Source organism: Cyprinus carpio, chromosome A11, assembly GCF_018340385.1.
Source record: "Cyprinus carpio isolate SPL01 chromosome A11, ASM1834038v1, whole genome shotgun sequence".
NCBI classification, from domain to species: domain Eukaryota; kingdom Metazoa; phylum Chordata; class Actinopteri; order Cypriniformes; family Cyprinidae; genus Cyprinus; species Cyprinus carpio.
In genome coordinates this window covers 4,946,954-4,968,099 of record NC_056582.1, presented here as the reverse complement: position 1 = coordinate 4,968,099, position 21,146 = coordinate 4,946,954, and the positions used below count along the sequence as shown (strand labels likewise).

The 21,146-nt window shown below is 38.3% G+C and overlaps 1 protein-coding gene across 1 annotated transcript; it reads right to left on the bottom strand.

The window, feature by feature from the left end:
- Positions 1–588: 588 nt before the first annotated feature.
- LOC109078314 (dysbindin-like) lies at positions 589–20,579 on the bottom strand. The gene is made up of 4 exons (XM_042766009.1): positions 20,270–20,579; positions 5,558–5,707; positions 5,037–5,180; positions 589–2,233 (listed from the first exon to the last, which is right to left on the bottom strand). The coding sequence occupies exons 1-4, from the start codon at positions 20,310–20,312 to the stop codon at positions 1,989–1,991; spliced, it is 582 nt and encodes a 193-aa protein (XP_042621943.1). The 5' UTR covers positions 20,313–20,579; the 3' UTR covers positions 589–1,988.
- Positions 20,580–21,146: the final 567 nt, after the last annotated feature.

Here is a 21,146-nt window from a genome sequence, read left to right as displayed (position 1 = left end):
GTGGTAATGTTTGGTGTTTAAGTGAATTCCACAGATTCTGCAAATGGCTGACCATTACCGTAGTAGCATGTTGCAAAAATGTAGTGCATTTCAAGAACTTCAAACATTAGAGTCACAATGAAAAATGCTTCTAGTTCCATCCAAAACGTTTGGACACCACTGACTGAATTTGTGACTCATGATAGAAAGAACATTTTGAACCAAATACTTCATCTTAAATGATTTGTTGAAGACAAATATTAAAGGTATCTACGTATTCTCCGGTAACTCTTTAGAAAACCTATTATTATTAATCAATAACTACACTGGAACAAATGAGTAATGCAATATTAACATTCTAGTAACTACTATTAACTGTGTTAGTTCTTTGCTTTATCTTCTTTATAAATCTTACTGCAATTGAGATCCTCAACCTTGTGTTGCCGTGCCTCCAACATTACAACTTCTATACTGAAAGGTAGATTACAATCAAAGAATGAGAAGATGAATCTTTAAATATTTACTGATTTAAAGAAATTAAAGAGAGAACCTTACATTTTTCAGTCAGTTTCTAAAATTTTGGAAAATAAACAGTTTCTTTTTCACCAGTACTCTTTAGTTGAAATTTGGCTTTATTTCGATAGCAAAGCATAAGGACATACTATCAACACGTTCTTGAAATATGAACTTGACACACCCAGTTTTAGTGTCAACCTCACAAAAACTGTCATGAATAGGTAACATTTCACCCCAAATCAAAAGTAATAATTTGTTTTTGCCTGTAGCAAATGAAGGCTGTTAGTGCTGTGAAACAGTGGGTTGTGCAAATGCTCACAAGTCTAGGCGTGTCGGAGAGCTCATGGGCACCCAGTCATGAGCCCATTCCCATCATCTCACCCCTACTTTATTGTCTATTGTCCTGTAAATAAAGGCAAATAACTACAAGAAAACTAATGCTCATTAAGATTTTTTTTTTCATTATGACATTTTTTTAAATAACAATTAAGCACATTTTCCATCAAATTCTCATGAACAAAATCACATTCTCATTAATTTAATAAAACATTTACAAACTTTAATACTTTATTTATACACCATGCTAGTATTTGTTAAATTTCTTTCTGTGTTGATTTAAATGTAAAAAAAAAAAAAAAAAGTTCAAATAAAGATCATTGGTTTGATTACCAGAAAATTCATGAACTTACACGGCATTGAAGGTATGCATTTTATAAAATGTTTTGAATAAAAGTGTCTGCCAAACACTTAGGAGTTTGTTCTGATGTGCGATGCATGCACATTTCAGCTTCCTTGTTACCCTTATTTGATTCACTCTATGTACATTTTTTAACACATAAAAAGTCAAATAGACCCCTAATTTAAATCTGTTTAGTATCTAAAAACAATTGAGACTTAGATGTAAACCACTCAATTCATATGGATTGATTTTACAATGCCTTTTTGCATGGGCTTTCAGTTGAGGGACAGAAACCTTTTAGATTTCATAAAAAAAAAGAAAGAAAATGAACGAATGTCATGAAAGTGAGTAAATTATATTATAATTTTCTTGTTTGGGTGAACTATCCTTTTAATCATGTACAGAAAAGGCAACATTTTCTTTAAGCAAAATATAATTTCATGTTTTGTTTCCTTCTGGAAATGTTTTCATGAGACTCACCACCTTAATTCAATGTAGTCTCCCTACAGAGCAGCATCAGTCTTTGTAAAGAGCACTGCAAAATGCATATTTGGAAATGTATTTCCAAAGAACAACAAAAGATACAGTAAAATATTGCTAAGACGCAAATGCCATTACAAAATTGCAGGTCTGTCAAAGTGTGACGCTCTCAGTGTGGAGTAATAGTGGCCTTGAAAGTGTTGTGCAATACAAGCATTCGTGAAGGTCTTTGGTAGATTGATTTATGGCTAAAACCGGTCAATCCACCCATGAAACAGACTCAACCTAGACATGTTACACTTCCCAAACCGTCAGTAATTAATGAGAAGGCAGTTTATAATGAGAGGGCAGACTGCTCTTTTGTGGCATCGCTGGCTGTGGGCACATCTTCATGCACGTCTTCATCATCTGATTGGACGATAGGAGTGCTCGATCCGTCCTCATTGGAGGCCTGACTGTCACAGGTGGAGTTGGAGGAAGTGGACAACATACGGGATTTGATCTCACAAGGGTCTGGGATTCTCAAGGACACGTCACTTCTCCGCAGTCCATCCTCTTCTATGTCAGTGTGGCCAAGAGCTGGAGAAGAAGTGGCTATTTAATTTAATTGGACACGATTGTTCACTGAGCCAATTTATCTATAAGACATTTCTCAGTGTAGATGACTTGATGACTGGCTTGTGATTTTTAGATCTGAACCACATGGCTTCAACATACATTGCCCGTCCAAAAAAAAAAGTCACACACTCTAATATTCTGTTGGACTGCCTTTAGCTTTGATTATGGCATGCATTCGCTGTGGCATCATTTCGATAAGCTTCTGCAATGTCACAACATTTATTCCCGTCCAGAGTTGCATTAATTTTTCGCCAGGATGTATTGATGACAGGAGAGTCGGACCTCTGCGCAAAGTCTTCTCCAGCACATCCCAAAGATTCTCACTGGGGTAAAGGTCTGACTCTGGACTCTGTGGTGGCCAATCCATGTGTGAAAATGATGTTGCATGCTCACTGAAGCACTCTTTCACAATTTGAGCCCGAGGAATCCTGGCATTGTCATCTTGGAATATGTCCGTGCCATCAGGGAAGAAAAAATTAATTGATGGAATAACCTGGTCATTCAGTATATTCAGGTAGTCAGCTGACCTCATTCTTTGGGCACATAACATAATCATCCATGCAGTAATTATCCAATGGGAGGATCTTAAATATTTGCTTAGTTAAATCCAGGTGGTGACTTTTTTTTTGGACGGGCAGTGTATAATGAGTGACTGTTTTCTTTCTTTAACAACAGTGTTAAAGTGCTCTAAGCCATTTTTTATGCAAGACCACATAAAAATGTTCATACTACCTGACAGACATCATTGAAATAGGTCTCCTGAGAAATCACACCTGTCTTTGTGAAAGATTTAAGCTTTTTCCACAATAACAGTGTTTAAATTGCTGCCTTGATTTAATTTTTTTCTCCAAACAGGTGCAAAACCCCTCCTCACAGCCGATTCTAAAATAAAATCTGTGTCAATCAGTTCCAATTCATCTCAATGGCAGCTCCTTTGCTGGAAGCCAGGATTTAAACACCCAGACATGGCTAAAATACATCTGTACTATAATGAAATAGTTGTTATTTATGTTTCTTGCATAAAATGTCATCAAATACATTGTGAAGTTTAAATGGCCAACATCAGAAATAAACACAATTATGAACAGAAATCACTGCTTAGCCTTCAATATATTTATTATTAAATCTGATTCTGAATCAATGAAATCAACGCTTTCAGGTTTATTACAATCAGTGTTTGTGTATACAATAAAACATTTTTTGGTAATTTAAAAAACAATGTATATGGCACATTGGCGTCCAATGTATGACCCTCTTTATGCTTTGATGTTTTAATATTGGAGGCTCCTGAGATGACTGAGTTGATATTGGTTACCTGCCATGGGGTTTTTCACCTGCATTTGGCAGGTTGGTGAGTGTTGATTTAAAGGGTTAGTTCACCCAAAAATGTGTTTTACTCACCCTCGAGGCATCCAAGGTGTATATGACTTTCTTCTTTCAGATGAATCTTTTCAGACATAATAAACACTTTTTTTTCACTTCTGTTATCTGTCATATGCAAAAGTCGTTCCGGCGGATGACTTAAGACATCAGTGTTGCGTGATTAGTGACGAACGGGGAGAGAGAACAAAACAAAGCGGCAAGTACAAACCGAGGACTTGCAAAGAAAAATTTCGAAGGATTTCGATATAAACCAAGAGGAGACTGGTTTTCCTTTGCGAAAGTAAGTAAACTTTGCTTCCTTTGCTCCTATAAACAAACTTGCATAACTGGCAAATCTCAGAGGCGCGCGCGCTGTGCATACGTCCTTGCGTCTTCCACCTGAACACCTTCCGCGTATGACAGATACCAGAAGTAAGAGAAAAGTGTTTTTTACAGGAGTCCTTTATTCACCCCCCGGAGCAGTGTGAATGTGTGATGCACATTTATAATGAATGTGCATGCTTTATTTGACGACTTGTGGACGGTTCAACAGCAACACCCACTGACTGCAATGATAGAGGTTGGAATACCCCGGACAATTTTGAATATAACTATATAAAGCAAATCATGCTTGCTAGTAGACATTTCAGCTTGACTGCAGTGTCCAGCTGTATTGGGAAATTCACTGTCTACACTTCAGTGTTCACTGCATCACATCACTGTTCATGAGTCCAAAATACCAGCTACTGTAAGTGGTGGTCTCTATCACTCATTGAAAATTACTGTTATTATTTTGTTGCTGGCATGCTAGTCTGAACATATCCAAGGATGCTATATTTGTTGTGTCAAATTGTTTAGCGCTGTATGCTAATTAAACACACTCTCACGGCAATTCACATGAATTCATACATGTGAAATTATTATAAGATAGAATTATCTTATTCAGGTCAGTACTAAATAAAAAATTACATGCATTTTGTATGATACCATTTATTTTGCAGATACTGAAAAGTGTATGTAAAATTTTGACCACAACTTACTGGTTGTAACTTTACACACTGAGCAGTACTAAAGAAAGAAAGAAAAAAAAAAACACTTTGCATACTACAGGAATAGTTTGTAGCAAATAATGTGCATGGTTGGGAAACAATGTACCAGTAAAACGACCTGAAGTTGTCATTTTCAGGTGACATGAGTATCAAAAACTGTTGGCAATGCTCACTGGAGTTCAGTGGAGTTACTACTTCATGCAATTACCATATAGGACAGTGGATCCCATATTACCTGCCACCTGATCCTGTTAGATACTGCAGTCAAGCAGGAACACCAACTAGCAACCTATAAAAACTTTGATAAAGTTGATGCAAGTGAATGGCTATTTAGACTGGTTTGGAGTATGTACCTGGAAGAGGGGACGTCAGTGATCCTTCCTCTCCGCTGGCACTGAAGAAGACATCCAAGGCCTCCTGATCAGAGATGTCCATCAGGTCCATTTGTTCTAGCATATCGACGTTCACCTCCATTGATGAAATACTTCCTAAGGGAGCTGCAATGGCGGGGGGGGGGGGGGGGGGGGGGGGGGGGGGGGGGGGGGGGGGGGGGGGGGGGGGATATGGTGTATTTGGTTACTTATAATCTATCTCAACACATGTCTTAGAATAAAGATCAAAGTCTTTGAACAAATGGATTTTGCTATAATAATGTGTGATATTGATCTATTAATATTGATGATGTGTGATGGTAATGGAATTTATTTATTTATTTATTTATTTATTTTATTTTTGTTTTGTTTTTTTTTTGTTTTGTTTTTTATTGTTAGCACACTAGAAGCATTTTCCCCCTAAAATTAGTTCATAGTTATATTATATTATTATATTATACATATTATATATAACAATTTTAAAAAATGTATGTGTGACTCACGTCTCTTATAATCTATTTGCAGGTGTGCAGAGGAAAGGTAGACATCCACATCGTGTTGAAAGACCTCCTCAAAGAATCGGTGTCTCTCTCTCGTCCTCATTTGCTGTGTCGAATCTGCGTCCGGGACTCTCTGCGCATGCTCTGTCTCCGCTACCAGCAACAACAGAGACTTCAGTCACACTTTAGATCAACTCCCAATAACAGAATATTCGCGCAAATTGCATGTGCACACTCTTATACAACAGTTAGTTAGTTCCAGTCGAATAACGGACAAGCTGCATTCTACAACCCTTACAAAAAAATAAAATAATAATAATAATAATTCCACCAGCAGGGGGCAGAAGTTACACTTGTAATCTCTAATCACGAAATGTTTTCATTTTGTGCCTCCCTATCGTTATATATAACCCTAACCCTATCTTTCTAATACGTTTGTGGTGTTTCTCTAAATTAAACATATTGAGGACTGTGTACTTCAGCCAATACTGTAACAAATAAGAGTGGCAGAATGAAAAGAGAAGATAAAAGTAAAAAGATTAGAAAGAGAACATGCTGTACTAAATACTACACTAAGACAAAATAAACACATTTGTGGAATAAATGAGAATGTTTTAGTGATATTATATGAACATCTTGTATCTGTTTGTTTAGTATGGTTGATTGGTCACAGGGCTGATAAGCTTTCTTTACTTAAGACGCATTTGCCAAGCTAATGATTGTGCAGTATATAGGCTATATATATATATATAGTATATCATGTGTGTATTAGGCTCTTAAAAATATAATTTAGTATAGGCCGCCATATAAACATGTTCGTTTGTGTGTGTTTTTGTTTGAGCTATGGTTTTATTGGGACAAAATCACAAACACTTTGTCCCCAGAGTGCTTTCAACATGTTAAAAAGGAAAAATGGTTTAAAAAGACAGTAAAAGAAGTCACTCTGAAACATATATTTGAAAACATGTTTTACCAAAAACTAAAATCAGGCAAACATAGCCTATGTATTACAGTAATTTATGGAAGCAATGTCAGCTGGCCAAGAAAATTGACCTTTGACCTCCTGGAAGCAGAGATGTTAGTCATTGGTCTATATACAGAGACATCTCAATGTGGTAGCTCATGCACAAGGATCTCCAAATAGACAATATGAGTCATCTACCACCCTGACCCCAGGAACTTACTCAATAAAAACATGAACAGCCAGTTCTGAGTAAATCAATGCTGGCCGACTTCATTTCAGCTTTCATCAGATGCTGTACAGTAATATAGAGGCAGTATATTAGTAGACTGCATTCATTGTGTATTTTTTTTTTTTTTCATTACACAGAATCTCTTTACAGTACACACAAGCAACAATCAAGCTAATTATGGTTGTCAGTATGATATGTCCAGCCTAACATTTGTGTTTCACTGTCCTTGAAAAGTGACACAGGAGCACACATCAGCTCAGCTGAAATAACAGCCCTAAAGCTTGCACCACGGCTGTAACATGTAAGAGAATGGCATTCTTTTCCTTTCACAAGTCATTAATACATCCAGACTCACAGAGACAGTATCCCGCAATTCACCCATAATTAGAAGGCACAGGCTGAGCCTGAAATAATTGGATCTGCCTTTTAAACCTGGTCTAAAATAGAAATAATGTAAAGATTGTCTGGTGTGTGCTGGGAGAGCTGATAACATTTTCAGCTGCTATCAGACGTGCTGTAGAACAGGGCCATCGTCTGAGTGGGATAAATGTGGACATTGTCCCAGGCCATGTGACGAAGGAGGCCCACTAATTTCTCTGTGATACAGCTTATTCTTCTGGCAATATACACTGATCAGGCATAACATTCTGACAACCTTCCTAATATTGTGTTGACAGCCCTCCACTAGACCCCTGAAGTTTAGCTGTGGTATCTGGCATAAAGATGTTAGCAGCAGATCCTTTAAGTCCTGTTAGTTGCGAGGTGGGCCTCCAAGGATCTGACTTGTTTGTTCAGCACATTTTTGCTTTGTGGAAGGGTGCATTATCCTGCTGAGAGAGGCCACAGTCACCAGGGAATACAGTTTCCATGAAAGGCTGTACATGGTCTTCATCAATGCTTAGGTAGGTGGTAAGTGTCAAAGTAACATCCACAAGAATGGCAGCACCCAAGGTTTCCCAGCAGAACATTGCCCAAAGCATGACACTGCCTCCTTCATTTAAAAAATGTCTTAATGCTTTTTGTGCACAAAATGAAAGTCAATGGGGGACATGAGGGTGAGTAACCGATTAAAGATTTTTAATTTTGGGGTGAACTAAACCTTTTTCAACACTACCAAAAAGAACAATAACAAAAATATCTCTTTACTATCTACATTATTATTTTAGGGTAGCAGAACCTTTTTGCACCATGGAGTGCCAGGGTAAGACTGTGATGACCTTTTTATTTCTGTTTATAGAATTCATGAGTCATCACGTTTGACAGGCAAACTGCCACTTTAGGCAGTCGTGGAAGGTTTAGATAGGGTCATTCTCTCTCGCCTGGTGGATGGCAGTGAGGACGATGTGAGGCATCCAGGGGCCACTGCGCTGTCACTCTGAATAACTAATAAGATCTGCACTAGCTGACCACCACAGCCAGAAAGGGCAAAGAGGAAGCTGGATGTCCCATTTATGTTTTCTTCTGACAGTCCTGTGTGACAGTCCTGTGTGTGTAAGCAAGTTTATCTTTTGACTTGCAAGAATGAGAGCATTAACACAGATTTGTTGTAATATATAATTGTCAATTTCAATGAATTGAGTCAACAAACATAAATATCCAAGAGGTGTGCTGTGGCCAGCTATCCAGTGCATTGTGATTGGCCAAATACCTCAAGCGTGTGACGAATTAAGCATATCTTACACATGGATGAAACATCAAAAACATGCATTTAGGAAACAGATGCATGTGAAAATTGTGAAATTTTTCATTTCATGTCCACTATATTGTATTGTATCAGAAGAACATTCTGTTAATCCTACAGAGATAAAATAAGATAGTAGCAGGAACACAGCAGGACTGAAAAAAGCCATCACCTACAGTGGCATTCTAATATCCAAATCTCAAATCATTCAACACGTAAACTTAAACTCCTCTCTTTGAACTCTGCAGGAATCTCCTATCCATTTTCCATGACCTTGTCCAAGTTTAATATTTAAAAACGTACACCAGTGTTTATATGAAAGGTTGAGAAGGTTGAGGTATTAAAACTTAACAGACTTGCCATGAATGGATATTGCATAACCATGGTGCTATGACTCGGTCCTTGACATCTGCCATGCGCATATTTGCATGTTTGCACGTGTGTGAAAATAAAATTATGACTTGGTGCTCCTGAAATAACACAGAGTTAAGTGCTTTGCTCAGGGGTGCAGCTACAGTGTGTGTTTAATTCTCTGGCATTCCCTTCCAGTCAAATGCCATTTTCTCTGACATGATCGAGAAAGGAGCAAGTCAGGGAAAATGTGATTTGGCTATTGTCCCTAGAAAACAAAATTTTGCTGCCCACTGTCGCACTTAGCGAAATGTCAGTGCAGTGGGCATAGTGTTTATTCAGGTCAGTTGGCAGGACTGGCAGAGCTCATGAGTGGTCCTGACCTGTGGGTCACATACAGATTTGTAGGCTGCAATAATGTAGAGTCTGTTAATTTCATATTATATTTTATTTTTGGTGCGTGCTATGGCAAACACTGTTCTATGAACATGAATGATACCTCAAATCATGCAGCTTGTTAAGGAGCTGTGTGCTGTTACTTTTCTGAGCAATTAGACTTACAGTTTGATCCAGCACACTCTCATGAAAAAGAAAAAGAAGTACACGTTAGAATAAAGATGTCACAATCACATGGACTCTGTGTGTGTTTTCACCGTTCCTGCTTTAGTTTGTTGCCGTAGTTCACTGACAATTAGGCAATATCGCGGTCATAATCACAGATGAATCGCATTCGATTTCGAACGTGATATCGCCTAGCTTGTCAGTGAACTACGGCTCTGTGTCGTGAATCCTCCTGAATCTGAAAGCAGGTGATGGTGATTTACTACTAATCACGAGATCGGCTTTGTTCATTTTGTTCATTTTTACTTCTAACAAGAGACCATTCTTCCTGCATTCGAGTCCTCGTCTCTTCCCTCTTCCGGGACCACAACAGAAGGAACCAGCCATAAGAGGACTCAGTGGAGAATGGGCTTAATCCAGCTACTAGTCCAGGGTATTTGGGACTGGTTTCCAGTTTGGCAGACCCACCTCTGTTGTCGGTAAGAGTGGCTGGCATCACTGCGGTGGTCCCTAGTGCGGTGGTCCTATGTTTGATGGTTTCTGAGGTCACTGAGCAGCCCACTCTCCTTGACTCAGCCATGGAGGTCACTACAGAGCCACCTGATTACACTGCTGCTTCCACGAGGGCCATCACAGAGCAGCCAACTCTCTCTGCTGCTGCCACAAAGGCCATCACTGAGCAGCCCACTCTCCTTGTCTACTATAGAGCCGCATGATTTCACTGCTGCTGCTGTCTTTGCCTTTCTTTAGGGCTTTTCTGTGGGCATTGCCCACTTCTGAGTTTGTTCTGGCTTCAAAGGAGCCTTTATTCCACTCCAGAGCCTGCTCCAGTCCAGGAGTTCTCAGAATCTGCTCAAGAACCTGCTCCAGTCCAGGAGCCTTCAGAGTCCACTCCAGAGCCTGCTATAGTCCAGGAGCTCTCAAAGTCCACTCAAGAACCTGTTCCAGTCCAGGAGCCTTCAGAGTCCACTCAAGAATCCACTCCAGTTCCCTCTCTCCCATCTGCTTTGCTGTGGTGGTCATCCACTCCACCATGGGGATCTTCAGTCATGCCTGCTCTGCTGTGGTGGTCTTCTGCACCACCGTGGAGATCTTCAGCCTTCACAGAGCAGCTGTGGTGGACTTCAACTCCACCCTGGAAGGCTTCAGCTATGCATGCTCCGCCCTGGAGGGATTCAGCCCTGCAGATTCTGCCACAGGGACCTGGCCCACCATCCCTTCCCCTGATCCGTTTTTGGTGTTCCTCCATACTGGGCTTGACCACCATCCCTCTTCCTTTCCCCTCTGCATGTTCCACCACACGGGGTTCTGTCACGATTCTGCTGGTGTGCCCTAGTTGGCCACCAGATGTCACTGTGTGTTGGTTTGATCACATGGCTTTTTGTGTGTTTGTTGATGCCAAGTGCTTTCCTCTCTATTGTCTATTTCAGTTATTCCACCTGTGTCTCCCTCGTTACCCTCCTCATTTGTCTCCTTATTTATTCTCCTTGTGTCTGCAGTCCTGTGCTGGTTCCTTGTGTATGGTAGATGTTTCTGTTGTCGTGCTGCGCTGTGCCCTGTCCTGTCCTGTCCTGTCCTGGCCTGCCTGTTTGCCTGTTTTCCCATTTGGGGTAGTTTTTGTTGTTCATTTTGTTCATTTTTACTTCTAATAAAAGCCCATTCTTCCTGCATTTGAGTCCTCACCTCATCTCTCTTCCAGGACCATGACAATTAAATGCATTTTGACTCAAAGTTTCAAAAAACAATTTGGACAAATGACTTGACAGTATTTCTGGAGCTACATTTAAGTGATTATTACGTTTTGAATAAGGATATTTTTCTTACAAAAATGCATTGATTCGCTTCAGGACCTTTGTACACCCAGTGCAGTGTGAGCAGTGTGAGAATTTTTTTGTTTTTTTTTTAAGGGTGGGCGCTTTTTATTTAAATTCTTTTGAACTGATGCACTGCAACACCCACTGAGTGGAATTAAACAGCTTGAAAGATCAAAGACAATTTTTAATAACAATTTTTTGCTATTGCTTTCACCCTACACACTGCTCTCTCGCACCTGAAAAATAAGAACACCTATGTGAGAATGCTGTTTGTGGACTACAGCTCAGCATTTAACACCATAGTGCCTGCCATACTTGTTGCAAAGCTCCAGTCCCTGGGACTAAACAGATCTCTGTGCAGCTGGATCCTGGACTTCCTGACAGGCAGAACTCAGGTGGTCAGAATGGGCAACAGTACTTCATCCCCGCTGACCCTCAACACTGGTGCTCCTCAGGGCTGCGTCCTCAGCCCGCTCCTGTACTCCCTGTACACACATGGCTGTGCAGCCACACTCAGCTCCAACGTCATCGTCAAATTCACTGACGACACAACGGTGATGAGCCTGATCACCGACAACCATGAGACGGAGGTGAGAACCCTGACTAAATGGTGTCAGGAGAACCATCTCTCATTCAACATTGACAAGACAAAGGTGCTGGTGGTGGATTTCAGGAGACAGAGCAGAGAACAAACACCCATCACCATCGATAAGACACCTGTGGAGCTGGTAAACAGCTTTAAGTTCCTCTGAGTTCACATCAATGAAGATCTCACATGGTCTACACACACTGATTCAGTGCTGAAGAAGGCACATCAATGCCTCTTCTTCCTGAGATGACTGAGGAAGTTTGGAATGAGCCCCAGCATCCTCAGAACATTCTACACCTGCACTGTAGAGAGCATCCTGACTGGCTGCATCACTGCCTGGATTGGAAACAGCACTGCTGGCAACTGCAAAGCTCTGCAAAGGGTCGTGCAAACTGCCCGCCACATAGTTGGAGGTGAGCTTCCCTCCCTCCAGAACATCTACACCAGGCGGTGTATAAAGAAAGCCTGGAGAATCATCAAAGACTCCAGCCACCTGTCCAACAGACTGCTCTCTCTGCTGCCCTCAGGAAGATGTCTCCGCAGCATCCGATCCCGCACTAGCCAACTGAGGGATAGCTTTTTCCCTCAGGCTATCAGACCAATGAACAGTCAGAAATAATACACACTAGAGCACTCCCCCAACACGGTATGCTATACACTGCACTTTAACTCCAACAGTTCATTACTGGATTATACATACACACTGCATTTAATACAATAATCTATCTGCCACCACTGGATACCATCCAATGCACATCCATGAAATTTTGCGTAACCTGTTCAGGTATAATCTGTTGCACCTTCGAATATTTTATGTGTATATATGTCTACATAATGTAGAATGTGTACATACTGTGTATAATGTTTATTGCTAACTGTATGTACATACTGTGTATAATGTGTAGCATTAACTGTATATCTAATAGTACACTATGTGTACTGACTATATGTATGTGTATATTGCACATTGTATATTACATTATAAGTAAATTGTTGTCTGGAGCACGCTCCCAAGAATTTCACTCACTAAGGCACATGTGCTGTGGTGATGTGACAGTAATAATAATAATAATAATAATATAACTCCGACTGGATTCGTCTGAAAGAAGAAAGTCATATACACCTAGGATGACTTGAGGGTGAGTAAATTATGTGCTAAGTTTAATTTTTGGTTAAACTAACCCTTAAACGCTGGGTTCTTTGGAAAGCTGAACAAGGTTATCTTTCCCTCACAACCAAAATAACACTTCTTTGGAGTTCCAACTACATAGAAACACCTTGGTATCTACCTTAACGTTGCCGTGATTTTGCCAAGTAAGACATGTTCCTGAATAAACATCTTTTGATGATCCTGGACCAACATTATTGTCCAAAAATATAGACTTAACCCAATCCCTACCCTAAACCTAACCCTACCCATAATTTATTCCTAAAATCAGTGGGAAATGATAGGTGAATAATAAGGGTGTAGGAGCACCTAACCCTGATTTTAAGCTTAAAACAGATATTTCCTGAAAAGTTATATCTGAATTCTGATTGGTTGATTGGAATGTTGTTCCAGGATCAACAAGGATGTTGATCCAGGAACATGTTGTACTTGGTGAAATCATGCTCACCACTACCTAATACACCCTAGCAACCATGTAGGAACACTCCTAACCTAGCAACAACCATTTATTACTAATTTTGATTGACGGTTGGTTGGAGTTTATGGCAACAACAGTAGTGGATAGAGTCAGATTTGCTGTAGAACAGTATGCGAAGCGGGAGAAATTATGCAAATTTGAAATATATCCAACAGAAGATTAAAACAGAAGCTATGAAAGTTACTAAAAAACTGTGAACCCATTCTCTTCATTTGTAAAATAAATCAGCCACATTCCGATGCCTGAAGAAGATCTTTTTGATCAAAACCTTGCTGTTTAATTTTACAAATACAAGCAAGTTAATCAGTGTGCAGATTTTCTGTTTACTTTCCATGTAGAGTATTATGTCAAGTGAAGTTACCTTTATTTCTTTAGTGCTTTACACAATACAGATTGTGTCAAAGCAGCTTCACAGTGATTAAACAGGAAACAGCAGAATCGACTGTTGAAACTCAGCTATGGAGACAATTCAGATTCTGCTTGTTATTATTTAACAAGTCCAGTTGTGTTGGTCAATGGGCCATATCGATAAATTACTGAAATTAAAGTGTTTTTCAGACCCCAGCTAAGCAAGCCAGAAGGCCACAATGGCCAAACTAAATTGGTGATTAAAATGGATAAAAAAAAAAAAAAAAAAAAAAAAACACCTTGGGAGAAACCAGACTTAGTTAGGGCACCAGTTCTTCTCTGGCCTAAGTGAATGAACATGGTGTGATTTTGATCAAGGTACATCACAGTGGCATTAGGTGGTAAAAGAAGAGTTGTATTGTGTCCAGCAGGTATATATGTTCCATAATTGATCAGTCAGGGTTTTTAATAGGACTGAATCGGTGATTGATTTCAAGTGAATGACTCCATCATGAGGCTTTCTGACCCTGCTCCAAGTCATCCAAAATGATCATTCATAAGGCGAGTAAACAACCACATGAGGATGAGATCACACTATTTTTCTCTTGCTCTCTCAGCCTCATCTCTTTCTCGCATCCCCCTTTTTCAGACTGTGTTGTCCATTCACACCGCAGTTAGGCCAGAAGGGGTGAGCAAGACTTGTTAGATCAAAGCAGAAGAAAGGCGGATTGTCTGTAAGGACTGATTTGTCATTCCCTCCGTACAAGGCAAAGCTCTGTTTCCAGTCTACCCTACTTTGTCACAGTGGCTCTCACACTAAAGCATTCTGGGATCATGATCCAGCAGGGTACCGGAAAAGGCACAGCATCCATACAGGCCCTCTCAGACTCATGCCAAATGTCCCAATGCTTTCAGACACAAATAAACCCATCACGTAGGTCTTGATTTTAACAGATCGTGGTCTCTTATTCACAGGAATTTATTCAGATTGTATAAATAGTCAAAGGTTTGTTTAATTACTTACCACAGTAGGAATGCCTAAACCACACATCAACCTCTTCCAGGCATCTCACCCAAATCATTTTTCTTTCGGAAGCATTGCAGGTGACTTTCAGAAGCATTGCAGACTAAATAACAATCTAAACCAGTCCACCACATCCATCTGAGCTCAGTTTGAAAACAGGACATGGGAAACGAACTTTCCAGTTGAATGAGTTAAAAGTTCATGTGTTAAACCTCAGGCACTAGAGAGCAAAAGCCTGATTTACTAAGAAACCATACCTTAAATACAGATGCTGGTTTCTCCCACTGAAGAATGGTTTTACCCACTTTTGACAACAAGTATGGTAACTTTGGATCAAAAATGGCCATTCTGGTGGTTTGGAAAGAAATGGGGATTTCAGTCCCACAAACCAAAAGGAATGAAGACCTTGGATGAAAGATGTGATATTCAGCTGTAATTACAAGCTCTTAAGTGACTACTTCACCCAAAAAATGAAAATTTGATAATTTACTCACCCTCATGTCATTCAGACCTACATTCAGACTTTTATTCTTCTTCAATAAACAAATGAAGATGTTTTTAATGAAACCTGAGAGTCTCCTGTCCCACCAACTGAAATTACATTCAACCAAAATGCTTCAAAAAGTTCATAAAGAAATTGTAGAAGAATTAAGGGGTTTAATACAAGTCTTCTGAAAAGGCTTGATCACTTATTCACATAAACACTGATCAAAACACATTAAATGTGCTAAATGGAAGCTCAAAGTGCTTGGTTGACAGTATATTCTAAGGCCATATTGATAGTTTAGCATGGCCTTGACTGCCTTCTTGCTTTTATAAAACGGTTCTAATATACATCAAAAATATGAAGAAAACAAATTTTCATTAAAACAGCATTTAATTGGGTAAACTGATTGAGTGTCATCGTTCCGCAAGCGTCCTTGACATAACAGAACAGCAACAAAAATGAAGATCCGCTATGGTGAACAAATGTTTTTAGCTGTCAGCATGGATTTTACGCAACAGTTTTTGAAACTAGATCACTGTTTTCTACAACAGGTTTTAAGAAAACCCATTAGACATGATAAACTCACTATAACACACACCCTCAGATTTCCCTTCGGCTTTCTGCTTTCTTTGTCAACTATAAATAATATGCAACCATAAGTATGTTAGCCTCAATGCTAAAAACATAGCCACAAAACTCCATAGGGTATATCCAGGATCTATACGTATAACAACAATGAATAGCCTACATTTATTCAGCAAGTAATAATACTGATGAAATACAAAGCAATTTATTATAGGCCCACCTATGTGTCTTACATGGAAACCGGCTGATCTAAGGCTATTATCATATCCATGTACTCCGTGGGTCATCACGGTTATGTAACACTCAGTCTCAAGCACAATGTGATGATGTCACAAAAATTGTCATGTCTACCAATGCCACGATTTGTTAGGTTATTTGCATCTGCCGCTGGTTGTTAGCATCTCGCTATGATCTCTGACCTGCTGCGCTTTCACAATACCATCCATCAAACTGCGGACAGAAGCATGCACTGTGTTCAGTGTAAGTAGTCATTTTCCAGTTAGTTCACATTATGTCAAGGGTGACGTTAAAGATACCTGAAGATGTTTCCAAACAGATAATAGCCTACACACTGAACTTAGAGAGACAACATGCTTCTCTTGGAGCCATGGACTAGTGCTTAACAAATATCCAGTGACTCAATGAGCTGTGTACATGAGGGTGACCATACTTTCAGTCTGGTAAGGTTTTCCTGATCCTGTTTCCCCCTTTTCACATTAACATTTCCTGTCCTGTCTATACACTTATATATCAGTTTCAAAAACAAAGTGCATATGAGTAGCAAGTACATATGAGGTGAGGTCATGTTTTAGTAATCCTATTAATTTCATTATGCCATGGAAGACGTACCAGAAGAAAAAAATTATAAAATATCCACTAAGTCATAGTTTTTAAATATGTTCAATAACTTCCTTTAACCACAATAACACATTTAAATGAACTTACAGATGAATTGTAAATATATATTATTACTCTGGTTTAAATGGGTGCTGCAAGTTTTCCCCAGGTACTAAGTAACTTCAAACATGAAAAGCTGGAAATGTATTAAAATACATTTTTAGTATACTGTATATTTATATAGTCGTAAACTTTCTCTAGGCTCATCAAAATGTTGTAGACAAAATATATTGCCATGTACATTTATGGCATATTGTTGTTCCATAAAAACAACAATACAAACATTAATAAGTATCACTGATGGATTGAAGGATTTCTATGATGTTTTGTAGTATTAGCTGGTTTTTTAAACATTATCTTTTTAAAACATTATATCCTTCTTAAAGAAGAAGAAGAAATATGTTGATACAGTGGAACCATCTGTTAACTTTGACTCTTTGTTTCAATCCTGTTTGGCATCCTATTAATTGTCTTATCATTGTGTAAATAATACAATGAATAACATTTAAGTGTCTTAATATCCCCAGAGCACATTTCTAAACAGAAGCATAAACAGTTACTGTATAAAACAGAAATCCCCTGTCATGTGTCAAATCTACATGCACATCTGTGGTTTCCTAAACTAACTGAATTATTAATAGTGTGTGTGTGTGTGTGTGTGTGTGTGTGTCTGGAATGTGTGGGTATGCAAGTTTCCCAAATCTCTCCAGCGATCTGACAATGAAATCATTCACGCACACTACCCTCCTAGGCACATTTAATTCAGCATCTTTAATAAGGCCACCCTAACTTCAGCTGTTCTGTTTCCAGAGAAACTAAGAGTCACAGTAAAGTACCACAAAGAACAATGTGAATGGAACAAACTGAGAGGAAATTCTAGTCGAGTCCTCAAGATGAATGACATGATAATAAGTCATGAGGAAAGTATGAAACGGAGTAGAGAATTAGATAGCATGTGCTGTCCACCATAATCAATGTTATCTTTTTCTCAAATGTCATCCGAGCTCCTAAGTAAGAAGGTGAAATGTTTCCTTGTAACTTCAGTGAAATTTCCCCCTATTTTGCATGTTATGATCTGCAGCGATTTGGTTTTCTGGATTTCCGCATATTTTTATATTAAACTATGAACTGATAAAAGTTATAGCCTTACAATTTCTATGTGGGGATGTACAACATCCAAAAATGTAAACAGTAAAAGTTAAAGAAAAGGTTTAAAGAAAAGTTAACAAAAGAAGGGAAAAAAAGTAAACATATATATATATATATATATATATATATATATATATATATATATATATATATATATACACCTCCTTCTATATAATGGTATTTTTGGATTCTAATAAGAAAAAAATGGATTTAAATTCAAACAGTCTGGATAGCAAATTGATTGGATTGTATTATTCATATTTCATTTTATTTAGTCCCAAACCTTCATTCCATTTTACCATGTGGCTTTTTGGCACATCAGAAACATTATCATAATAATCATTAGTCACACAAGCCGAGACAATTAGCAAATTCCTAGACAAAGAAATATCATTCCTGTAGAGTCATTCCACAAAACCTTAATGACACCATCTTAAACATCTGGGGTGCAAATCTCCCAAATCTCTTTGACAGACATGGACATTTTACTCATTATGTGAGCAAAATTGAAAGATAGTGTTGAAAATTCTCCTGTGGCCAATATAATTTCCAGTCTCCAAGTGTGTGTGTGTGTGTGTGTGTATGTGTGACCAGTGAGTGTGGGAACTTGGATTGTACCCACAGTCCATCTGCTAAAAATGGCACAAACAATCCCATTTAGAGGGATTTCAGTCAGGGTACACACAACAAATCTAGAACCAAGTAAGTCTTTGCTCTCTAAGCTTTGGCAAGTTCATCAAGTCAATCTGGCTATTTAAATGTTTGGTCAAAAGCCCCTTAAAAATAGAAATTCTACATAACATTAAAACAAATAAACAAACAAACAAAAAAAAAAATACTAAGAAAACTGAGCCAAACTTTCCACAATGAGGTTATAAAAGAAATTCCTAGAGTCTACACAGGAAACTATGATAGACAAAAAAAAAGTGATGAATACAAATAAGGGAGGCACATTTAATGGTTTTATTAATACTCCAGTGAAAATGACAGCTAATATGTTTTGACACATTCACACATGTAGATATGTGAATGTTTACTTAAGTCGAAGTACAATTACGCAAATGCTTTTCTGTAGTAACAATCTGGCAGTAACTTTGTATCTTGATTTAAAAAAATAATAACTTTTTTTTTTTTTTTTTTTGGAGAAATTCCATCTCAACTTATACTCAAATATCAACATATATTAAAAAATAACTAAAATCAGCTACGTCATAAATGTCGGATCAAGGTAAGTTATCACGGGTGTTTAAAATATTTTTTTAATATAAATAGTAGTGCTGTCAAATGATTAATCGCATCCAAAATAAAAGTTTTTGTTTACATAATATATGAGTGTGCACTGTGTGTATTTATTATTTATATATAAATACACACATATGCAGTATATATGTTGAAAATATTTACATGTATTTACGTGTATATAATTATATTTATAAATCTCGTTAATATATAAACATAACATATTTTTCTTAAATATATACATGCAATGTGTTTGTATTTATGTATACATAATAAATATACACAGTACACACACACATATTATGTAAACAAAAACTTTTATTTTGAATGCGATTAAGTAAGGAATAATTGACGACGGGCCATTGAATTATTAGAAAAATGTTACACCACTAGTGTGCACTATTTTTCGAATAATTCAACAGCCCGGAGTCAATTATTCCGCTTACGGTTACCACACCTCAAGACATCGATCAGATGATATATTTAAAGGGATTTGTCCGGTTTTAGTCATGTGTCATGTGTATTTACTTTCGGAAAATCGTCTGTCATGTTGTTGTTTTTGTTAGTTCTGTAATTTCCGTTATTAAAGTTTTACTATGCGAAGTGATATGGCACTGTAATGCGGTCAAGAGAGCTGCCTGGAACTACGTTTGCTGTGCGTTTCCCAGAAAATAATTGCACACCTCAGAATGTTCCTCAGCCAATCAGATTCAAGCATTCAGCGGCCCTGTAGTATAATCGTGATTAATCGTTTGACAGCTCTACTATATATATATATATAATTATGGTGGTTTAATATTTTGTAATATAAGTACAAATTGTACTTTTGTAGAGTATGCTTCATAATCACTTTACTATAACAGGTGGACGTGTTTAATAACAGTAAGGCTTGCAGTGAGAAAAGTTTACTTACTGGGCAGTGAAGATGGAAATGTTCAATAGCTGTCAAGACTTTAAGGTTTGTATCTTTTAAAAATAACAATCAAATATAAACAAACAATGAGAAATATTCACTGGGGTAAAAATATGACATCTAGCAGGTCTTTCTTATACCTATTCTTTAATAACACAATGACTCTTCTGTTAATTGTGTTGTGAGGACACGTTTAAGAAGATTAACAAAATAATTCAAATTAAGGTGAAATACTCACACGGCAGACGTTTGTTGTGGATGTTCGTCCCCTTTGAGCTCATGACTCCAGAGTGACAGAGATGCACAGCTGTAAAACTACCAGCAGCTTCCGTCAGTCTGCCGTCCCAGAGCAAGACTGGACTCTACATAGCTCTCTCTCTCTCTCTCTCTCTGTGTCTCGCTCTCTGTGAGTCTTTAGGCTGTAGATTTAGTTGTGCACTTCCTCTGCAGCAGCACCAGTGGCCGTGTTTCTCTGTTCAGACCCAGACCTAAGGTCTCGGGCAAGTGGATCATACCAAATCCAGCCTTGTGGGAAGAGGAGAGTAGAACTTACAGATGGGATCAGACAGAGGAAGGAGGGAGGGGTTATGTAACGAGAGAGGAGGTGCTAAGAAAACTAAACTATTACTTGCACTTCTGGTGTCTTACAGGTCATTCCATGAATGGAGAACCATGTTTCTGTTACTTCTGCACTAAAAATATATTCATTTTAAATGAAATATAAACTTATTTTGTGTACGAGTTTAACTTGTGAGGTCCAAAATGCCCCCAGTATTCAAAAATGTCCTCACTAACAGAATGAAACCTGTTGATTACCGACTACTGTAGTGACTTCACAACCAAATCAAGTTTCTATTTAAATCAAGTGTTTTGCACATGTTTCTGTAAGGGTTATTTTTAGGAGTTGGGTTGAGGAATTTAACCTGATATATAAACCTTTTATGAAAAACAAACTCAGAAACACTCAAGTTTCAAGACTAAAACAGTTAAACAAGTGTGTGTGTGTGTGTGTGTGTGTGTGTGTGTGTGTGTGTGTGTGTGTGTGTGTGTGTGTGTGAGAGAGAGAGAGAGAGAGAGAGAGAGAGAGTAAGTAAGAGAGTAGTAACTCTAGACTC

Bases quoted from the DNA above. Each gene is read 5' to 3' on its own strand.
- LOC109078314 (XM_042766009.1), bottom strand. From the start codon at position 20,312: ATGAGCTCAAAGGGGACGAACATCCACAACAAACGTCTGCCGT. The intron at 5,708-20,269 runs GTGAGTATTTCA...TGTTGCTGGTAG, and splicing joins CCACAACAAACGTCTGCCGT to CGGAGACAGAGCATGCGCAG. The intron at 5,181-5,557 runs GTGAGTCACACA...CCGCCATTGCAG, and splicing joins GCAAATAGATTATAAGAGAC to CTCCCTTAGGAAGTATTTCA.